At 43.2% G+C, this 24199-nt stretch overlaps 1 protein-coding gene across 17 annotated transcripts in view; it reads right to left on the bottom strand.

Moving 5' to 3' along the window:
* Positions 1 to 1027: 1027 nt before the first annotated feature.
* NIPA2 (NIPA magnesium transporter 2) overlaps positions 1028 to 24199 on the bottom strand; it is a 30244-nt gene continuing 7072 nt past the window's right edge. For 8 of the 17 annotated variants that reach the window (XM_009249591.4, XM_009249590.3, XM_024232172.3 and 5 more), the window contains 5 exons: positions 17957 to 18188; positions 16562 to 16618; positions 10157 to 10247; positions 7979 to 8139; positions 1028 to 2525 (listed from right to left, as the gene is read on the bottom strand). In XM_009249591.4, coding sequence (XP_009247866.1) covers positions 1891 to 2525; positions 7979 to 8139; positions 10157 to 10247; positions 16562 to 16618; positions 17957 to 18095 — 1083 coding nt within the window. In that variant the 5' untranslated portion in view covers positions 18096 to 18188 and the 3' untranslated portion in view covers positions 1028 to 1890. 17 annotated transcript variants of the gene reach the window in all.

The raw sequence follows: 24199 nt of genomic DNA on the forward strand, positions 1-24199 counted from the left end.
GCCTCGCCTACTTTTCCGGAGGCCTTTGGAAACTGTCCAGAAGCATATGATGCACGGCACAGATAAGTAGTAAGTGTATGAACCATCCTGTTACACTGCCAAACTCAAGTGACATGAAGCCTAACAGAATTATTCTTTCTTTATAAAAAGTTCCCTAAAAATGCTTTTGGTAATGTGAATTAATAACCCTGGGGCCAGCATTCTGCTGCAGATTTGGAGGCGGTAGCTGTGCTTATCTTAGAAACTACAGAATAGGATGAAAAATTACTGTAATTACCAAGTTTTATAAGGCTTAATTAATTATATACCAAATATATAATGTAATACCTTAGGTATAAGACAATCTCAAGTGCTATAAAATGTTAAAGAAGAACTGATTATTTATTAACCTATGCATGTTCAAACGAGTCTGTCCTCAAGGGGGAGAAAACTGGTTCTTTTATGTACAAAGCACAGATGTAGGTACAGTATATAAACAGATATGTAGCACATCTGTAGTATTAAAATGGCATGGGAGGAGGCAGTTAGTTAGTTAGAAAAAACAACATCTAAAACAGCTCCTTAGAAGGCCAATAATAAAGCTGGAAAAAAGGGAGTTTCCACGCAGCCAGTGGTGAGCTGCGTGGGACACCAGCACCATTGGCAGGGGAGGCTCTCGGGGAGTGATGGCTTACTGGGCTCCAGGCAGGAGCCATAGGCTGGAACAGGCGAACACTCTTCCCATCACCTAGGTGGAAATTAATTAATTCTGCCAATACTTTTTTTTATAAGGCCAGTCAATGGTTATGAGTGGATAGGTTCAAAGCGGGATGGTGTTCATTAGACCTTTTTTATTATTCTACCTTTTCTGCATATGTTTGCAGTTTTCCATCAACTTCTTCATAAACAAACATTTTCTAGAAACCAAAATATGTAGTGGCCCAAAGGAGCTCTTAAGCAAAGTACCTAATACAAAGAGACCATATTCTATAAACAAACAAACATTTTAAGTAAGTTTGTTCTAAGCATTCAGACTTAGAATAAGAACTTCATTTCAACTTTTTATTATAACATGAGCTAAATTTAAGAAATAACCCTAGTCTTCTATTTCCCAGAGCTGTTCAAAGTCTAAATGACAATATAACTCATTATGAAAATATACTGAAAAGTACAAGAGCTGATGTAAAACGGTAATCAAGGTTCCAGGCATCATGGGATCAGGGTAACTGAAGAATGAACCCAGCCAGGCTGCAACAGCAGGCAGGATGTGCTGGCTTGATGATGAGGTGCTAAGAAGGCCATCGAACGCACAGAGGAAGCCGTCACGGTGATCATCTCAACCTGAGAAATCGTTCCTTGGGGTGATTTCTGCCCTTTTTTTTGTTTTGTAAGAAAGAGTTTCCTTCATTCAGTAACTTAGTTTTCCCTTAATATTTCAAAAATAAAACCAATCATCAAACAGGAGCCACTTTTGTACGTAAGGTAAATCACAGGATAATGTATTGGGATAACTCTCTTTTTTAAAATAAAAAAGCCTTATATGGTCAGGGATTGATGGAGTGGGGATGACAAATGCACATTTCAGACTTTCATCACCAATGAAAAAATAAAGGATTTTTATACACTTAAAACTGTCATTAGTGCATTCGGCTTCTGGAGAAGGGATGAAAATGTAAAATACTTCTACAACAATACAATGTTAATAGAAATCGTCATGTGCTGAGGTCATTTTTAGTGAGCTACCATTGTTTAAATATAAGAAAAGTAATTTCTTGGTCCAAATTAGTGAAATCTTTCTTTAAAAAGATTGCCTTTAAAGAACATTATTTGAGGACAATGTTTTTTCAGACACATTCTGATATTCAAATTCACTTCATAACAATCACAGATTAACCTTTAATTACACCTTTCTTAAAAAGCTGTCAGATTTCCATTTCTTCGGGAGACATTTTCACCAGTGTGTTGTTCGATTCCACAGGTTAAGCTTTCTTCATTATTATTAAGAACTTCATACATATTAGAGAGATTGCCATTCATTGCTTTCTCATCTTTTCGAAAAGACACAGGCAGACTTGCTAGACTAAAGCTGACGTCTTTAAAGGCATGCAACAAGAATATCCCCACAATGATTGTAAAGAAGCCACTCAAAGTACCAATGACATCGTCAACAGGCATGTCTTGCCACTCCTTAAAAAGAATAGCTGAACAAGTTAAAACTGATGTTGTAAAGAATACATAATATATTGGAGTCACAATGGAAGTGTTGAATATATCCAGGGCCCTATTTAGGTAATTAATCTGTGTGCTCACACAGACGATGAGGCTCAGCAGCAGAATCCAAGCCAGGGGATGCCGCAGCACAGGCTTCCCAGCAAACAGCTCCTTGATAGCAATGCCCAGGCCCTTCACACAGGAGACTGAAAATGCGCCGATTACAGAGCAGATTGTTATGTACACAAGAATGTTTGTCTGTCCGTGGCGAGGACCCACCACGAAGATTAGTATCAAGGCCACAATGACCACAAGGGTTGCAAAAACCACAAAACCTGGAGGAGGCAAAGAAAAGTTACACGGGTCAAATGGTTGGTTGTTCTTAAACACAGAATGCAAAACAAAATATAATAAACTTGATAGGGAGAAAAGGTATGGCCTGGAAATAAAAATCAGCTTTATTTTGCTGCCCAAGCAGAAATGCAACCACAAAAATTTACTTAGATGGACAGACTGGAAGATTAATGTGAGCTTCATATTCACAAATTGTTATACCCCTAACATTTTTGCAGCAGCATTTTATGCCAACTTAAGTGCTCTAACTCACCAGGCAAGAGGGACAGTGGGATCAGAACAGAGACAGAAACTAGGGAGGAGAAACTATGAGGTGGCCTTGAATATTCAACAACTTACAGATGCTAAAAAAAACCAAAAAACACAAAAACAAGAGTTCTTCATCAAGTTTTCCCTAAAAGGGGTAAACTTTTTTTTAAATGTGTGGACAACTGCTGGAGTAACGAGCAAGTCAACTGGAGAACTTGAAAGATACTATTGGGGTTCTGGTTGAATATGGAGAATTAAAGCCAGGATGATAACAGCCAACAACTGTGTAGCACTGTGGGCCAGGCATTTTTCTCAGCAATTCGCACTCAACTACCCTGTATCACAGATACTACCACCTGCATCTTCGGATGAGAAAACTGAGGCCCAGATAAGTCACATGAATTTACTCTTCCTTCCTCAAATTCCACTCATAAAATACACAGTAATAGGATTTTTTTTTTTTTTTTTGAGACAGAGTCTCGCTCTGTCGCCAGGCTGGAGCGCATGGTGCAATCTCGGCTCACTGCAAGCTCCGCCTCCTGGGTTCACGCCATTCTCCTGCCTCAGCCTCCAGAGTAGCTGGGACTACAGGCGCCCGCCAACACGCCCAGCTAATTTTTTGTATTTTTAGTAGAGACGGGGTTTCACCATGTTAGTCAGGATGGTCTCCATCTCCTGGCCTCGTGATCCACCCGCTTTGGCCTCCCAAAGTGCTGGGATTAGGCGTGAGCCACGGTGCCCAGCAGTAATAGATTTTTAAAGACACAAATACAAAAATTAAGAACAAGACGCCAGGTGCGGTGGCTCACGCCTGTAATCCCAGCACTCTGGGAGGCTGAGGATGGCAGATCACCTGAGGTCAGGGAATTCGAGACCAGCCTGGCCAACATTGCGAAACCCCATTTCTTCTAAAAATACAAAAATTAGCCAGATGTGGTGGCAGACACCTGTAATCCCAGCTACTTGGGAGGCTGAAACAGGAGAATCGCTTGAATCTGGGAGGCGGAGGTTGCAATGAGCTGAGATCACGCCACTGCACTCCAGCCTGGGCAATAGAGTGAGACTGTCTCAAAAAAAAAAAGAGAGGACCGAAGATAACAATCCTTCGTAACTCAGAAAGCAAAGGCTAACTAATAACTGGTACAGAGATCCAAGAAAGCGGAATCCTACACATCCCCTGTGACAAAAGATTAAAAAGCAATTTAGTTTGCGGCACAGAATGCTCAAAAGGTACAAAGTGCCTCTGAAGTGGAGTAAAGGCAAGATTGAAAGTGAGGCCTGGCTGAAAAGTCCATTCAAGAAGCAAGGAGACTCCTGCCCAGTTCTGGGAGACTGTCCCTCCCGTGCCACAGAGTTCCAGGAAGCTGAGGTCAACCATGCCTCCAGGTGTTAATCCTTCCCCCCAATCAATTCCCAGGATGCCCACAGCCAGCCATGAAACTGGAAGCTTTTTTTGCTGGGGATCTGACCAGCCCAACTTTTATATAACAGAGGACAGCAGGCCGGGCACGGTGGCTCACGCCTGTAATCCCAGCACTTTGGGAGGCCAAGGCGGGTGGATCACGAGGTCAGGAGATCGAGACCATCCTGGCTAACACGGTGAAACCCTGTCTCTACTAAAAATACAAAAAACTAGCTGGGCGTGGTGGCAGGCGCCTGTAGTCCCAGCTACTAGGGAGGCTGAGGCAGGAGAATGGCATGAACCCGGGAGGCGGAGCTTGCACTGAGCCGAGATCGCGCCACTGCACTCCAGCCTGAGCAACAGAGCAAGACTCTGTCTCAAAAAAAGAAAAAGAAAAGATAGTCAGAGACCACCAGGAGAGAAGCCAAAACAAACAGAAAAGTGCAAAGCCTCTGTTTCTCTCATGTAGACAGAGGAAAACTTCAAAATAAACAACTGTCCCTCAAAAAACAAAAAATTTACTAATATCCTTAGAAAAGCAAGAAAAACTATTATTAATATCCTCAGAGACACAATGAAACAGACTGACCTGGCACCCCAAATACCTACAAACAATGGATCTACAACAACAAAAAACCCCAAACAAACAAAAAAACATTTATTTGAGGGCATCAAAGAGCCATCAAAGTAGCCAGGACTTAAGGGGCCAAAATTCAGAGAAAAGAGAAGAATCAGCCCAACACTCACCTCTGCCTTCTCCCTTGGGGCAACTACTAATGCAAGGAGTGAAATGGCATAAAGGCCAATCAACACCGGCCTAAGCTTAAGGGGACTAGGTAAAAACGAGTTGGAATTTGGGGCTGCCTAAGCAGCTGGGACTGAATGGACCAAGACCCAGAAAGGAGGGAACTATAGAGTAGTGAGCCCAAATTTCTATGTGCATTTCCCCTTACGGTGTTTCTTGGCACACAAGCTGCACAGCCAAGGTCAGAGAAGCCAAATGGAAAGCCTGGCCAGGAGGCCACAGGACTAAGCAGGGATTTCAGCGTCTCAAGTTACTGAGGAGCAGACCCTGGAGCTCTCAGTTTCTCAGGTGGAGGGGCCCAAACCAACATCTGAAGCTATCAGTTGAGAGCCAAAGGGCTATGAATAAGAATAAAGGCAAACTGAGCCAGGTGTGGTGTCTCATGCCTGTAATCCCAGCCCTTTGGCAGGCCGAGGGAGGTGGATCACTTGAGCCCAGTAGGTTGAGACCCACCCAGCCAACATGACAAAACCCTGTCTCTACCAAAAAAAGATACAAAAATGAGGCCAGGCACGGTGGCGCATGCCTGTCATCGCAACTACTTGGGAGGTTAAAGCAGGAGAATCACTTGAACCCAGGAGGCAGAGGGTGCAATGAGCCAAGATTGCACCACTGTGCTCCAGCCTGGGTGACAGCGAGACTCCATCTCAAAAAAAAAAACAAAGAAAATACAAAAATTAGCCAGATGTGGTGGCACACACCTGTAGTCCCAGCTACTCAGGAGGCTGAGGTGGGAGGATCGCTTGAGCCCGAGAGGCAGAGGATGCAGTGAGCCATGATCACACCACTGCACTCCAGCCTGGACAACAGAGTGAGACACTGTCTCCAAAAAAAAAAAAAAAAAAAGAATAAAGGCAAACTAGAAAGAAACCAGGCCCAACAAAGCTTAAAACAATACCTTCAGGGTGAAGGTGAGCTACTGTATTCTTTTCTGCCTACCAGAAGAAATTTACATTCTCTCTGAAGGAAGAAACACATTACTTAAAACCTCTACACCTTCTAATATCCTACGTCCAGCATTCAATTAAAAAATGCCAACACAAAACCAAATGCCTAAAAGCCAAAAGAGAAACACCACCACAGAAGCAGGCCCACAAAGAATTCTAAAACCGAAGTTAGCAGACAAAGACTTTAAAATAACTAGGAATCAAAGAACAGAGGCAAGAAACTCTTAGAAATTAACAATATAACCGCAGAAATAAAAACTCAGAAGGGCTGGAAGAAAAAACAGAAAATCTCCCCAAAGGCAGAGCAAAAAGACAAAATGGGAAAATGAGGGAAAGAAAACATAAGAAAATTAATGATCTAGGTCAGGAACTCCAATAAACAGATGAATAAGAATCTCACAAAGAGCAAACAAGAATATCAAAGGAGTATTCAATTCAGTTCCCAAGAATCAGACATAAATTTTCAGATCAGGCCAGGCACGTGGCTCACACCTGTAATCCCAGCAGTTTGGGAGGCTGAGGCAAGTGGATCACCTGAGGTCAAGAATTCGAGACCAGCCTGGCCAACCTGGTGAAACCCCGTCTCTACTGAAAATACAAAAATTAGCTGGGCGTGGTGGTGGGCGCCTGTAATCCCAGCTACTTGGGAGGCTGAGGCAGGAGAATCACTTGAACTCAAGAGGCGGTGGATGCAGTGAGCCGAGATCACGCCACTGCACTCCAGCCTGAGCAACAAGAACAAAACTCTGTCTCAAAAAAATAAAAAGAGAGAGACCCATCAGGCAGGGCACGGCGGCTCACACCTGTAATCCCAATACTTTGGGAGGCCAAGGTGGGCGGATCACTTGTGATCAGGAGTTCGAGACCAACCTGGCCAACATGGTAAAACCTTGTTTCTACCAAACAAACAAAAAAAAAATTAGCCAGGCATGGTGGCACACGCCTGCAGTCCCAGCTACTTGGAAGGCTGAGATGGGAGAATCGCTTGAGCTAGGGAGGAGGAGGTTGCAGTGAGCTGAGATCACATCACTGCATTCCAGCCTGGGCAACAGAGCCCTGTCTCAAAATAAAATGAACCATCAGGCGCCCAGCACAATGGACAAAAATGGACCCATCTCTAGGCATGTCAGTGGGAAATTTCAGACACTGTGGGAAAAGAGAACATCCTACATGCTTCTAAAAACAAACAATTGGTCGCATATAAAAGATAAGGGATAAACTGTTCAACTTCTCATCAGCAACAGCAGAAATGAGAAGACAGTGGTGGTCACAATAGGTTAAAAACATTTTGAGATAAAGTCTCAAAAAATCTCATCTCTTCATGCCCTTTCTTGTCTCCTCTAGAGTGGCACCACCAAAATGAAGGCACAAACCCAAGATTCTGGAAATAAGGGATCCAAGAAAAAGCAAACTGAAGGGAATCCCCAGGATGCTGCTGAAGAGAAATGCAGATAACAGCTGTGCTGGCAGCCTGGAGACACCCGCCTAGATTGAGGCCACACAGAAGGCACTGAGAGACATTTCCAAAAGAGATGAAACAAAGAATACCTCTTTGTTTGAAATTACTGACAGTAGAGTCAACTGGGGAAGAGTTTCATGATACATTGGTCAATTCATAAAAAACTATGCAAACAAGATAATTATTACTTCTGGAAGAACTTAAATCATACAGGAAAGGAACAGCAACCACTATAAAGACTAAGATGACAATAAAAGTTATGTGTCAATGATAATGTAAACAAATAATCTCAAGAAAACTATACAGGTGCAGTAAATAAAAGGTAAAACAGATAATGCCTAAAGCTAAGGAAGTAAGTAGTAGCAATATACGCACACTACTTACAAACACAGAGTTAAAAAACAGTAGAAACACAGGCTTGGGATTGATAGGAGGGAGCAGGGAACATGACGACAATTTGTTCTTCTACCAGGTGGAACAATTTCTCTCCTTATGTGCTCATCAAATTTCGATTAAAGTAAAAACTAAGTTAAAAAGTAAAATACAGTAAGACTAATAAGACTTTTTCTTACCTGGATCGCCTAGCTTGTGAGACATTTCATTTAAAGTCTCAATCTCCTCTTCCTTTGGAGCATGAATGACCATAACTGTAGATCCTAGAATACTTAGCAAACACCCAATTTTCCCATGAAGATTAAGTCTTTCATTGAGAAAGTATGAAGAAAGAATGGCACTAAAATGGGGAGGAAAAAAAATTGAGAACTTTAAAATAATCAGCTACTTTTCTTTTTCAAATATCAATAAAACTCATAATTTAAATCACTGAAATCAAACTAAAACACTGTGAACTTACGAAGATTCTGGCTTTCGCCAAGGAAAAAAAAAGTATACATTTCATCATAAAATGTAAACATTTCTAGGAAATCATCTGCTTCATCATACACTACACCTGTATACTTACTATCTTTCCACTGCAAGAAGTCAATATGAAATTTTTATAAATTTATAAAAATTTGTATAAATTTATATCCTAATTAAGAACCTAAATCCAGGCCAGGCACAGTGCCTCACGCCTGTAATCCCAGCACTTTGGGAGGCCAAGGTGGGTGGGTCACCTCAGGTCAGGAGTTCAAGACCAGCCTGGCCAACATGGTGAAACCCCATCTCTACTAAAAATACAAAAATCAGTCAGGCATGGTGGCGGGCGTCCTGTAATCCCAGCTACTTGGGAGGCTGAGGCAGGACCTAGAAGGCAGAGGTTGCAGCGAGCCGACATCGTGCCACTGCACTCCAGCCTGGGTGACACAGTGAAACTCCGTCTCCAAAGGAAAAAAAAAAAAAAAAGAATCTCTATCCAAACCACCAGTGCTTAAAATTTACTCAACCTTAACTTATTCCTATTGGTTGATGCATGCACCCCTCTTGTGCTGTTAATTGTATATAATTTGCCTATTACATAATGTTATCAGGTTTTAATAACTTGTAGCTAGTTTTATCTAGACCTAAAAAGAAAATACAGCATAAACCAATAAATACAGTAACAGAATACTATAAAGAAAATTAAGGGTAAAGGGCAATGACTTATACCATAACCCTGTTTTACATATAGTTTTTTTGGGGGGAAAAAAAAAAACAGATAAAGATCAGTCAATCTACTTTGGGAATAGTAACCAAGATCCAGACTTCAATATGGGCTTGGTTGTTTGGGCTAATCATTACAAAACAGAAATGGGACAAGTCTCAGATCACTCATTCAAAACAAGCACTCCAGGCCAGGCATACAAATCTACTCATTGGCCGGGCACGGTGGCTCACGCCTGTAATCCCAACACTTTGGGAGGCCAAGGCGGGTGGATCACGAAGTCAGGACATCGAGACCATCCTGGCTAACATGGTGAAACCCCATCTCTACTAAAAATACAAAACATTAGCCAGGTGTGGTGGCGGACACCTGTAGTCCCAGCTACTTGGGAGGCTGTAGCAGAAGAATGGTGTGAACCCGGGAGGTGGAGCTTGCAGTGAGCCGAGATCGTGCCACTGCCCTCCAGCCTGGGCGACAGAGCAAGACTCCATCTCAAAAAAAAAACAAAAAGAAATCTACTCATTACCAACCAGACTCTACCAAAGTGCACAGGCACTGAATGATAAATACTGGGATGAGTGTAACTTTGAGTTTTACTTATTTTTTATTTGTTTATTTTTTGAGACAGAGTCTCGCTCTGTAGCCCAGGCTGGAGTGCAGTGGTGCGATCTTGGGTCATTGCAACCTCCGCTTCCTGGGTTCAAGCCATTCTCCTGTCTCAGCCTCCTGAGTAGCTGGGACTACAGGTGCCCGCCACCACGCCCAGCTAATTTTTGTATTTTTAGTAGAGGCAGGGTTTTACCATGTTAGTCAGGCTGGTCTCAAACTTCTGACCTCATGTGATCCACCTGCCTTGGCCTCCCATAATGCTGGGATTACAGGCATGAGCCACCGTTCCCAGCCAACTTTGAATATTAAAGAACTGAAATCGAAGTAGAACTAGTACTGGCTCTGAATACAAGCAAGACAAAGCATTTTCTCCCACAAATCAATAGCCTGCCTAAGCACAGAAGTAACTTTTTAAAAGCAATTACTACATAGTGTAAAAAGCGAAGTTCTCCAGGTTGTTGAAATGTAAATTGTGTTGAACACATGTAATTAGATGGTACTGAATATTTTAGAAACTAAGATACTGACTACTGTTTCTACATGAAAAATATGTCCTTACCTTACTAGCACGCTGAGAGCTCCTAGTGGAGTCACTAGAGTGGCTGGTGCAAACGCATACGCAGCGAAGTTGGCCACCTCACCAGCTCCCACTTGGAGACAGACAACAAAAGAAAAACTCAGATAAGAACGTATGTACTCAACTTGGAAATGCCGGCATTTTATGCACTATCTATATTATTTCAACTGTATTTAGTAACCTCCATATTTCTCCAATTTATTATTTTTATTTTTTTTGAGACGAGTCTCACTCTGTCGCCCAGGCTGCAGTGCAGTGGTGTGATCTTAACTCACTGCAAGCTCCGCCTCCTGGGTTCACACCATTCTCCTGCCTCAGCCTCCCAAATAGCTGGGACCACAGGCACTCGCCACCATGCCCGGCTAATTTTATTGTATTTTTAGTAGAGACGGAGTTTCACCATGTTAGCCAGGATGGTCTTGATCTCCTGACCTCATGATCTGCCCGCCTCAGCCTCCCAAAGTGCTGGAATTACAGGCGAGAGCCACTGCGCCCGGCCTCTCCAATTTATTAATAAGGGTTACGGGTCTGTAAATTTCCAACATTACAGTAAGAGTCCAAGTCAATTAGAAACATTCTAGAAACAACACATATCTGTAAATCTAACGGAAGAAATCTAGTTCATGCTGACATAAGGCATTTTAATAAAAATTTTAAATAGATACTTATATCCCAGGACAGTAAATAAAAATCACTGAGAAGAAGCCGACATGAAGGTAAAGGTACTCTTCCCCCAAATCCTTTTCATTTGGTTTTTTTTCTTTTTTTGAGATGGAGTCTTGCTCTGTCACCCAGGCTGGAATGCAGTGGCATGATCTCGGCTCACTGCAACCTCCACCTCCCGGGTTCAAGCAGTTCTCCTGCCTTGGCCTCCCGAGTAGCTGGAACTACAGGCGCGTGCCACCATGCCCAGGTAATTTTTATATTTTTAGTAGAGACAGGGTTTCACCATGTTGACCAGGCTGGTCTTGAACTCCTGACCTCAAATGATCCACCCACCTCAGCCTCCCAAAGTGCTGGGATTACAGGCGTGAGCCACTGCGCCCAGCTTGCTCTTTTTAAAAATGCAAATCATGCTATATGCCAGGTCCTGTTCTAGAATCAGGATATACAGCAGGGTGCAAAATAAAGACATTGCTCTGATAAAACTTTTTTTTTTTTTTTTTTTTGAGACAGTCTCACTGTCGCCCAGGCTACACTGCAATGGTGTGCGTGATCTTGGCTCACTGCAACCTCCACCTCCCAAGTTAAAGCGATTCTTCTGCCTCAGCCTCCCGAGTAGCTGGGATTAGAGGCACCCACCACCACACCCGGCTGATTTTTGTATTTTTAGTGGAGACAGGGTTTCACCATGTTGGTCAGGCTGGTCTTGAACTCCTGACCTAAGGTGATCCACCCACCTCAGCCTCCCAAAGTGCTGGGATTACAGGCGTAAGCCACCACACCCAGCCTCTCATAAAACTTTTAGTGAGGGAAGACAAACCAAGCACATGTGCCAAGAGGTTAAAAGTGTTATGAAGAAAAACAGTGAGGGAAAATAATAAAGTGCTGGTGATGAAAGAAGATATCCTACTATGTGTCATGGCATTAGATATGGGCTGTCTGATAAGAAACTTTAGAACACTGGGAAATTAAATCCCACTAAGGAATTATCTAAATTGAAAAGCTACTGAGGAATCCTACGCAGGGCAGAGGCATGATCTCACAAAGGGATCCCTCTTGGCTACTGCTTTTTCCAAAAGTTATGCCAATTTTGATTTAGCAGCGTATGAGAGCTCCCTTTGCTCCACATTCTCCCTGCTGATCTGTTAGGAGTATGGGATGATTCTGTTATGCTTTCAGTTTGCATTTCCCATTTTCATTTGTTTATTAACCCTATGAAATCTTTTAGGGAAGTAGCTGTTCAAGTTTATCCTGTTTTCTCTAATTGATTTAAGGTAATTCTTTACATATTTCAGATGTAAATCTTTTATTGGTTAAACATATTACAATTGTCTTTACACTCTACAATTTGCCTTTTTCTTCTCTAGTTAAACTCTTTCCTCTTTAATTCCTAAAACGTCTTTTAAATATGGTTACCGTTAAAATTCAATCAAGGAATTTGGCTGCAATGTCTCAAATATCTTTTTATCCAGAATACTCTCTACTATCTAATTTCTATTTAATGTATGACTGACTTCTTAAAAAGGAAAAAAAAAAGCTTGGAGAAAGTTTTTCAACTAATTAGGAAATTATACACGATTTTCTATTTTTTTTTAACTGAATACTCTAGAAATTACGTGTATACTTAACTTGTGAAGTCTAATATTAATATTTAGCTTTATTTCCTTCTGGATAATGCCAGAACCTTAGCATTTTCTCCCTTCCAACTGACTATTGTTGTGTATTTTTTAATACACAACAGGTGAGCCTGTATTTTTTAATACACAACAGGTGAGCCAAGGTGGCTCACTCACAGGACTGGCAAGTAGGTCCTGGCACAGTGAGAGCCTGGGGAGCTCTCCACGGCTGCCTGAGTGTCCTCAGAGCACAGCAGCTGGCTTCCCTCAAAGTGAGCAATCCAAGGAATCAGGAAAAAGCTGCAATGCCTCTCGGCTTCACCTTGGAAGACACACATCATCACTTCTGTGGTATTCTTGGATCACACTGTTTTGAACTGCACTAATTCACTGTGAAAGGGGATTAGAGAAAGGTGTGAATACCAGGAGGGGAGTCACTAAGGGCTATCTATCACACATAAATTGGCCTGGCATGTTCCCCGCTCATGGCCTTCACAGTTAGTTTCCTCCTGCTTGAAGTGTTGCTCCCCCAAATATCATATGGGCAGATCACTCACTTCTTTTACATCTTGTACCCAAATACCTTTCAGCGAGGCTGGCCCTGGCTGCCGATCTAACATCCTAATAAACCTATCTATCCTCCATTTCACAACACTCCTTCCGACTTCACTCCTTCTCCTTCGCATTTATCACCACGCACAGGCACGTAAACACATCTTAACTTCTTTATCTTGTTTAATGTCTCCCATCTAGAATGTAAGCTTCATGTGAGTGGAAATTTTTCAGTCTTTTCCTCTCACTGATGTATCTCCAGCACCTAGAACAATGCCTGGCATACAAGACATGATCAATAAGTATTTGCTGACCGAACAGTCAGTCAAGGCTCAGTGTCTTCAGAATATTTTTTTTTTTTTTTGAGACAGTTTCACTCTTGTTGCCCAGGCTGGAGTGCAACGGCACAATCTCACCTCACTGTAACCTCCGCCTCTCAGGTTCAAGCAATTCTCCTGCCTCAGCCTCCCAAGTAGCTGGGATTACAGGCATGCGCCACCACGCCCGCTGATTCTTTTGTTTTTTTTTTACTAGAGACGAGGTTTCTCCATGTTGGTCAGGCTGGCCTCACTCCTGACCTCAGGTGATCCACCCGCCTCGGGCTCCCAAAGTGCTGGGATTACAGGCATGAGCCACCACGCCCGGCCCAGAATAATTTTTTTCCATGTGCCTTTTTAAAAGGAATTACCAAAATAGTCATGGTGACTTTTTGTATTTTTATTTGATAAGTCTTATCAAATACATACCTCTTTTTAATTTGGAATGAGAACAAATGCAGGGGGAACAAATTAAAACAGAATTCTCCTCTTAACTTTCAAAATTACCTTAAATTGAGCAGAAATTTTAAAAATGCACGGGCATATCAAACATGTTTTAATCAGATGGGTAAAAAAAAGCCTTGTCGTTCCATTTAAATGCACTATGAGGGTACAACAAATAGACTTGACTACTTGGTGAATGACATCAAGTATTTGATAGCACAACAAGGTGACTACAGTCAATAATAATTTTTTTTGTTTTGTTTTTTGAGACTGAGTCTCACTCTATCACCCAGGCTGGAGTGCAGTGGTGCAGTATCAGCTCACTGCAACCTCCACCTCCCAGTTTCAAGCAATTCTCAGGCCTCAGCCTCCCGAGTAGCTGTGATTACAGGCGCCTGCCACCACGCCCGGCTAATTTTTGCTATTTTTAGTAGAGACGGGGTTTCACCATGTTGGCCAGGCTGGTCTTGAACTCTTGACCTCAAGTGATCCACCCGCCTTGGCCTCCCAAAGTGCTGGGATTACAGGTGTGAGCCACCGCGCCTGGCCCAATAATAATTTAATTGTACATTTAAAAATAACTAGGAGGCCAGGCACGGTGGCTCACACCTGTAATCCCAGCACTTTGGGAGGCCGAGGCAGACAGATCACAAGGTCAGGAGATCAAGACCATCCTGGCCAACATGGTGAAACCCCTTCCCTACTAAAAATACAAAAATTAGCTGGGCTTGGTGGCGCACGCCTATAGTCCAGCTACTCAGGAGGATGAGGCAGGAGAATCGCTTGAACCCAGGAGGCGGAGGTTGCAGTGAGTCAAGATGGTGCCACTACACTCCAGCCTGGCAACAGAGCGAGACTGCATCTCAAAAAATAAATAAATAAATAACGGCTGGGCATGGTGGCTCACACCGGTAATCCCAGCACTTTGGGAAGCCAAGGTGGGGGGATCATGGGTTCAGGAGTTCGAGACCAGCCTGGCCAACATGGCGAAACCCCATCTCTACCAAAAGTACAAAAATTAGCCAGGCGTGCTGGCGCGTGCCTGTAATCCCAGCTACTTGGAAGGCGGAGGCAGAAGAATCACTTGAACCCAGGAGGTGGAGGTTGCAGTGAGCCGATATTGTGCCACTGCACTCCAGCCTGGGTGACAAAAGCGAGACTCTGTCTCAAAATAAATAAATAAACAAACAAATAAAAGAGTATAACGGGGGCCAAGCAGGGTAGCTCACACCTGTAATCCCAGCACTTAAAGAGGCCGAGGCAGGAGGTTTGCTTGAGCCCAGGAGTTCAAGACCAGCCTGGGCAACATGGCAAAACCCCGTAAATAAAAAAAAAAAAGAATAAAAAAATTAGTCGGGCGTGGTGGCACACACTTGTAGTCCCAGCTACTTAGGGGGCTGAGATGGGAGGATTGCTTGAGCCTGGGAGGTTAAGACTCCAGTTAGCCATGATCACACTACCACACTCCAGGTTGGGCGACAGAGTGAGACCCTGTCTCAAAAAGAAAGAGTACTGCCGGGCGCGGTGGCTCACGCCTGTAATCCCAGCACTTTGGGAGGCCAAGGTGGGCAGATCACGAGGTCAAGAGATCGAGACCATCCTGGGCAACATGTGAATCCCTGTCTCTACTAAAAATACAAAAATTAGCTGGGCATAGTGGTGCGCACCGGTAGTCTCAGCTACTCCGGAGGATGAGGCAGGATAATCGCTTGAACCTGGGAGGCGAAGGTTGCAGTAAGCTGAGATGGGCCACTGCATTGCAGCCTGGCGACAGAGCAAGATTCCATCTCAAAAACAAAAAAAAAGACGAATTGGATTGTTTGTCCTGCAAAGGATAAATTGTTGAGGGGATGGATAACCTATGGATACCATAATGCAATTATTACGAATTGCATGCCTTTATCAAAATATCTCATGTACCCTATAAATACCTACTATATAAGTACCTACTAAGTACTCACAAAAATGAAAAAAGTAGGCTGGGTGCGGTGGCTCACGCCTGTAATCCCAGCACTTTGGGAGGGCAAGGCAGGTGAATCACCTGAGGTCAGGAGTTCAAGACCAGCCTGACCAACATAGAGAAACCCCGATTCTAGTAAAAATACAAAAAAATTAGCCAGGCGTGGTGGCACATGCCTGTAATCCCAGCTACTTGGGAGGCTGACGCAGGAGAAGTACTTGAACCCAGGAGGCGGGGGTTGCGGTGAGCCGAGATCGTGCCACTGCACTCCAGCCTGGGCAACAAGAGCGAAACTCCATCTCAAAAAAATAAAAATAAAATAAATAAAATTAAAAAGTAAAAGAAAATGCTACTAAACTACTGAATTTTAAATTATATATTTCAGTTATGTTAATTAAAAAACAAGATTTATGCCAGGCATGGTGGCTCACGACTATAATTCCAACAATTTGGGAGGCCAAGGTGGGTGGATCACCTGAAGTCAGGAGTTCGAGACCGGCCTGATCAACATAGTGAAACCCCGTCTCTACTAAAAATACAAAAAATTAGCTGGGCGTAGTGGTGGCACGCCTGTAATCCCAACTACTTGGGAGGCGGAGGCAGGAGAATCACTTGAAACTGGGAGGCAGAGGTTGCACTGAGCCAAGATCACGCCACTGCACTCCAGCCTGGGCAACAGAGTGAGACTCTGTCTCAAAAAAAAAAAAAAAAAAAAAAAAAGAAAGGAAAGATTATTTAAACCTTTAAAACTTGCTAGTAATGAGGCTATAATACCATATGCAAATATTTTAATATACAGCTATCACGTTTTTCTTGCAATGTTCTTTATACATACTTGACAGCAGTCCAGCCCACCACAACCATTCCTTAAGATATGCATGGCCACCTTGACCTGTGAATGAAGAAATATTTCACATCTCTGGAAGACTGTAAGACTCTTGTATAAATTATAACTATTAGTAATGACAGATTTTTAAATATCTCAGTTACTCCTTTAAATAAAGGTTTCTGCATGACTCAGGGGATTTCTCTGACAATTTCTTAATGATTATCTTGCCAAGGTGAATGAATCCTTTGCAAGCATATCCATCATGAACAGTGAGAGCACCTCTTAGGACCAAGCATCAGGGACTAGGGGAACAAGCAGCAGATGCTGACAGTTTCTCCTCTGTCCACTGAGCCCCATAGAGGCTATCATTTCATGTTTTTCTGACTGCTGAATTAGGTTCAGCCACAGAGACGGCACAGGGAAGACAGAAGGGCGGTACTGTTTCCTGCCAGGGCAGCTGTCCTCATCAGGTCCAATCGGGCCTAAAAACGAAGCCAGAGTAGAAAGATGGAGTGTGACCATAACGTCACTTAACACTGGGAGCCACCACGAGTGTCCCTGAGAGAGGAGTCAGGGCAGGGCCAATCATCCTGATTACCCCGCAGGGTCTTGTGGCTTGTCAGTGATTTCTAGACAAACAACCTACACCAGCCGAAGTTCACTAAACTGGACACTCTTCAAGCTGGGGAAGCCCTGTCTTTCCTTCCTGCCACAATGTCGAAGTTCAAAGTCAGAACGTCTACTATCATGGACAAAAGATCCCAGCCTTTAATAAATTCTGATTTTAACCATGGTTTTTTTTTAGACGGAGTCTCACTCTGTCACCCAGGCTAGAGTGCAGTGGTGCCATTTTCGCTCACTGCAACCAACCTCTGCCTCCCGGGTTCAAGTGATTCTCCTGCCTCAGCCTCCCAAGTAGCTGGGACTATAGGCCACGCCACCATGCCCGGCTAATTTTTGTATTTTCAGTAGAGATGGGGTTTCACCATGTTGGCCAGGTTGGTCTTGAACTCCCGACCTCAGGTGATCCACCTGCCTCAGCCTCCCAAAGTGCTGGGATTGCAGGCATGAGCCACCATGCCCGGCCTAACCATGAACTCTTATTTCCTTCCCTGCAGACATATCAAAATTTAAAGAAAAGGTTGGATACTACTTTGGCATTGGTCCCTGTTTCCACTTTGATGATAACTGCAGGACTGAGTAGTTAACTAATTATGACATCTTCTCACTTCTTTTCTCAATATAAATAACCAAACATCAACTTTGTAAACATTTAGAACTCCTGAACAATTCAAAGTTTCAAATACACTCACTAGGAATGAAGATGTGGTCTTGTACAAAGAACCTGTGCATGTAGGTAGACACTGAGGTTACTTCAAAGTCACATAAGGCATAACCTACCTGCTCTCATAGAGCCTTTCCTGGCAAGTCGAAGGAGGCCTTTTTTTTTCAAAATGAAACTTCCTCCAATGAAAATGCTGGAGCTCATAGCCAATCCCAGACCAATATAGAAGTCATATTTTCCACGCCCCTGGCTCATTTCGTTTGTTACTTAAGGAGTTCCTGTGAATCACATTGATCACAGAACAGAGAAACCGCTGGTACTAGAGGCAGAATGAAGCAGTCTTCAAACCTAAACAATAAAAAATGAAATGTGGTTTTCACAGAATGCTCATGACAGCTCACATGCAATTAAAAATTTTACTCCATTTCTCTTCTCCTAAAGAAAAAATAGCTCCTTCATTACTAATATTGATAATAAATATTTATTATTTAAATTTAGCACCAACCTGTGTATTTCTTCAAATTATGGCAAAAGATAGGATCATGCTATAAAACCAAGTTTAAACTGATTTCATAAACTCTGATCCCGTATTTTCAAAAAAATGTTTCTAGCCTTAATAAAACTTTCTGATAAGAAAAAAAAATTCTGCAGAAAAAATTAGGCATAACAATATACAAATCTAGTTTGGAAATACATTTATCAGGTTCTCAAATGTGTCCTTTTGAATAATCTATACAAAGAAACTCAAAATTTTCTCACCCATACATTTTCTTCTTAGCAATAGGTTCACATAAGCATATGCTAATTTATTTATTTAGCCTATTCAGGGATGTGCTGAGAGAAGGCAGATTTCACATTATTTGTTATCAGAGGGTAACAATTCTTGCAGAGAGGTGTCTGCTCGGGCGTGCGGTATGGTACTGGTGGCCTTTGGAGAACATGAGGACCATGGTATCTGGAGGGCTCAATCCTCGAGGCCAGACAGGAAGCAGAGGCTTACCAAAGACTGCAATGGTTTTTCCAAATGTCTAACTCATAAACTCAGTTGACAGATGAACTAAAGCACAGTGTGGATAGCAGAGAAAAAATAGTTTTTAGCAACAAGGTTTATGACTGGTTCTAAATGCCAGACCAGCTTTCTAGCACATCTTGGGATTTTTAGTCCCACAATTTAACTTCTGAGTTCCAAAACTAATCTGCAATTCAGTCAGGACCCTAACTAGCCACGTTTTTCCGTTCTTCAAGTTATGAGACACTGGCTTTTAACCAAAGCAACTTAAACTCCCTGTCCACCTAGCCCCTCAATTACTTTATCCATCCATTCAAACAGTATTTACTGGATATTATGTGCTAAGCGTTTATTATGCTAAGCTCTCCAGCTTCACAAGGAAGACAGACAAGATATAGTTAAATAAGGAGTGATAACAACATTACTGCAGTGAGACTGCAATAACAGTAAACACGACATTATCACACTGAGTTGATATTACTCCCAAGAAATGAAAAAGTCCAATGTTTTTGATTTGCCCGTTAAGGCGCATTATCGTTCCTGTATGATTCAATGAAAAGACTATCCTCCCTCAGCCCTGATTTGCCACTCGGCCATCAAGCTTGCTTTGGCCAATGGGAGGGAGGTGTAAGGAACAGAGTGCCAGTTCTGAGTCTACACCTAGAGGCCTCTCTTACTTCTGCTTGCCCCTTCGCACCCTGCCATAGCCATAGGAAGTGCATGTCCTGATCACAACAGAGGGAAGGGCACCAAAGAAAATCGTCCCAGTGACTCACAGAACTGTGAGCATGATCTAAGTGCTCATTCCTATATGCCACTGAGAGAGCTAACTCACACACATAAACAGGCTTACTGCAAGTATAAAGTTTCCACCCTGATTTTTGAAAAACCAAAAATTGTCTGTAGAAAATGGGGATTCAGTGATGGGTAAAAGCTGGGTGATGGGTACACAGGGACTCATCGTATTACTGTATCTGCTTTTGTGTATTTCTGAACATTTCCATATTAATGTTTTTAAAATACAACCTTTAGTGCTCAAAAGGTACAAGGATGCCAAGGTAGAAACCACCAGCAAGTCCCAAAAGCCAGGTCACCCCACAACCTAAGACAAAATAATACTGAAACACTGGGTCGGGCACGGTGGCTCACACATGTAATCCCAGCACTTTGGGAGGCTGAGGCTGGTGGATCACAAGGTCAGGAGATCGAGTCATCTTGGCTAACATGGTGAAACCCCGACTCTACTAAAAATACAAAAACAAAATTAGCCGGGAGTGGTGGCAGGTGCCTGTAGTCCCAGCTACTTGGGAGGCTGAGGTGGGATAATGGCGTGAACCTGGGACCAGGAGCTTGCAGTGGGCCGAGATCGCGCCACTGCACTCCAGCCTGGGCAACACAGCGAGACTCCATCTCAAAAAAAAAAAAAATATACTGAAACACTGAAAGAAGACACTCAAGTCAAAAAGGTGCTGAGTTCTTCTAAGTATCAGTCATAATCTCATGGATGAGACTGTCAACCTGAAAGCCTTCCAGAACTGACCTCTACCTTAACAGATTTGGAAAAGTACCCCTAGTCCCTCTGTGCCATTCATAAGGCAAGATGATTCCACGAGAAAAGTCTTAGGTGGGGAGTTTGGAGACCCTGTCTTGCTTCCAGCTAGAGGTGTGATCTTGAATGAGTCACCACATTAACAGATATATACATAAAAAGAAAGAAGCTAAACAATCTAAGGTATTACCCACTTTATGTGCCAAATACTGGTCATCTCAAGCCTCAAGTTAACTTCAGCATACCTATGGAATAATTCTAGACAGGTGAGTCTCATTGACAGTAAAAATAAATTACAGAGATGTAAACACATTTAAAGACAAGGCAGGAGAACTTGAAACAAGATGTCAGGGACAATCATCATTTCTACATACTATAAGATTGCAACAAAAAGCAAGTGTGCTCACACTGTTCCCACTGCATCCTACAGGGCTTGTTTATCTGTGTTTATCAGCCAGTCTCCTGCATCAGACTGTAAGCTCCTGGGCTCCTGCATGATATTCGCCCTTTTAGCCTATGCACATAGCTATCTGGTAGTCTCAAAATAGGTCTTAATACGTGTTTTCTGGGTGAATATGGATGAATGGAGTAATTCTTTTTTTTTTTTTTGAGACAGAGTCTTGCTCTGTCACCCAGGCTAGAGTGCAGTGGCATGATCTCGGCTCACTGCAACCTCTACTGCCCAGGTTCAAGTGATTCTCCTGCCTCAGCCTCTGAGTAGCTGGGACTACAGGCACATGCCGCCATGCCCAGCTAGTTTTTGTATTTTTAGTAGAGATGGAGTTTCACTATGTTGGCCAGGCTGGTCTGGAACTCCTGACCTCGAGTGATCCGCCCATCTCAGCCTTCAAAAAGTGCTAGGATTACAGCCATGAGCCACCACCGCAGCCAAATGGAATAATTCATAATTAGCCCTTAGAAACAGCCAGATACAGTGGTACACACCAGGAGGCTGAGGCAGAAGGATTGCTTGAAACCACGAGTTCAAGTTTAGCCTGGGCAACATAGTTACGCCTGGTCTCAAACAAACAAAGCAGCCATTAATACACAGAAAACTACTGCATCATTTAGATCAGCATCCTAAAATGTAACCGATGTTTTATAGCTTTTAAACTTGAGAACCATAATCATTTATCCAATATGCTAGTAAGTGGCAGTACTGGATGGAAGTGAAAATGCAAGGACAATGGTTATAGACTAGGAAAATGGGAGTGAGAAACCGAGCTACCCAAACGCTTCAGCCCTCCTGGCAGGTATATCCTTCTCAGGAGTCAGGGTCACCTCACTTCAATGAAAGCATTCCTTAAGATCATCCAACATAAAAATCATTGGCCAGGCGTGGTGGCTCACGCCTGTAATCCCAGCACTTTGGGAGGCGGAGGTGGGCGGATCACCTGAGGTCAGGAGTTCAAGACCAGCCTGACCAACATGGAGAAACCCCGTCTCTACTAAAAATACAAAAATTAGCTGGGCGTGGTGGCACATGCCTGTAATCCCAGCTACTTGGGAGGCTGAGGCAGGAGAATTGCCTCAACCGGGGAGGCAGAGGTTGTGGTGAGTTGAGATTACGCCATTGCACTCCAGCCTGGGCAACAAGATAGAAACTCTGTCTCAAAAAAATAAAAATAAGATAAAATAAAAAAGATCATCTGACATAAAAATCATCGGCCGGGCACGGTGGCTCACGCCTGTAATCCCAACACTTTGGGAAGCCGAGGTGGGCAGATCACGAGGTCAGGATTTCGAGACCATCCTTGCCAACATGGTGAAACCCCATCTCTATTAAAAATACAAAAATTAGCTGGGCGCAGTGGCAGGTGCCTGTAATCATAGCTACTTGGGAGGCTGAGGCAGGAGAACTGCTTGAAGCCAGAAGGTGGAGGTTGCAGTAAGCCGAGATCACCCCACTGCATTCCACCCTAGGTGACAGAGCAAGACTCCGTCTCGGGAAAAAAAAAAAAGAATCATCATCCTCCTTTAATCTTTGTCTTCATGAAGCAATGTTCTTAATTATCACGCAAGTTCTACTGCTGTGGAAGTAACTACTTGACAGCTGTATTGCTCACTACATACTTTAAGTTCTATGGTAATAAAACAAATCAAATTTATAGTCTGAATATTCTGTAAGCAATAAAATTGAACCTTCTTACCAATAAAGATGATATCCAGAAAAAAGTCAGGTTTATCTACAGTTCTAATCCCAGTATAACAAGAGACTCACAGGGCTGGGTGCGGTGGCTCACGCCTGTAATCCCAGCACTTTGGGAGGAAGAGGCGGGCAGATCACCTGAGGTCAGGAGTTCGAGACCAGCCTGACCAACATGGAGAAACCCTGTCTCTACTAAAAATACAAAAAAATTAGCAGGGCATGGTGGCACATGCCTGTAATCTTAGCTACTCGGGAGGCTGACACAGGAGAATCGCTTGAACCCGGGAGGCGGAGGTTGCGGTGAGACAAGATTACGCCATTGCACTCCAGCCTGGGCAACAAGAACGAAACTCGGTCTCAAACAAACAAAAAAACAACAACAACAAAAAAAACAATAGCCTCACAAATCCAAATTTAAATTATTATTATTATTATTTTGGAGACAGGGTGTCATTCTGTCACCCAGGCTGGAGTGCAGTGGCACAATCATGGATCACTGCAACCTCGACTTCCCAGGCTCAAGTGATCCTCCCACCTCAGCCTCTCAAGTAGCTGGGACCATAAGTGTGCAACACTACACCACCTGGCTAATTTTGGTATTTTTTGTTGATACGGAGTTTCACCATGTTGTCCAGGCTGGTCCCGAACTCCTGAGCTCAAGCGATCTGCCTGCCTCAGCCTCCCAAAGTGGTAGATTACAGGTGTCAGGCACTGCATCCTGCCCAGATTTTACTTCTACTATGAACCTGACTTTCGAATAACTGATTTGTAACACTTAATTTACTAATATTTACTAACACTTCATGTTAACTTTCACTAAATGCAAGTTACATACATGTGGTGTAAGGTCTAACATTAAGACCCAATATTACATGTTGCCTTGACATCTGCTATAAACCGGGAGGTTTTAATGGCCTCAGGGCAAGTTTCCCTGCCCCTGATGCCAAACAATTCTCATCACAGTGACCAGGCACAGGTACAGTTCCAGCTTATGCCTGAGGAGTAGGCCCCACTGCCCTGCCAGCCCAAGGAATTCTTAAAGCAATTATTAAAGTCTTTCTGCAGGAACCATAGCCACTCTCGTTACCACACAGCCTGCCTCTCGCAGCCCCTGGTTCTCTGTTCTATCCTGAGCGAAAGACTAAGAAACTTCCGTCCATCTCGTCTGCCCAGCGTCAGTACTGTGGGATGGAAATCCCTCCCCCACTGACAAGGTGAAGAGGTGATTAAAACAATACATATAATGGAATTTTACCCATTTAATCCTAAGGCCACTGAAAATTATTCCTAACCTTACTATAACTATCATATGAGATTTTCTCCACATTTACTTTACATAATGCTTCATGATGCTATTTAAAATCTACTTTCCCCTTTCCCTTTAATCTATGTGTTATGGGAAATTTCAAACACAAAAAGCAGAGAGAAGGCCTTTTCTGACCAGCTGGGTCCATCATGTGCATATGGCTTTCGAGAGTCCCCTTGGCCAGGCACCCCTCTCCTGCCTTCTTCATTCCCAACACAGGAACCTGACACCCTCAGACAGGCCCTCCCCTCCTCCTCCTGCAACCCAAAGCCTGCTCTCCACTCAAAGCCAGGGTACACCTTAAAAAGACTTCTGCAATTAACTCCAGCCCACAGGCATTTTCTCT

The sequence above is a fragment of the Pongo abelii genome, chromosome 16, assembly GCF_028885655.2.
Source record: "Pongo abelii isolate AG06213 chromosome 16, NHGRI_mPonAbe1-v2.0_pri, whole genome shotgun sequence".
Lineage (NCBI taxonomy): Eukaryota > Metazoa > Chordata > Mammalia > Primates > Hominidae > Pongo > Pongo abelii.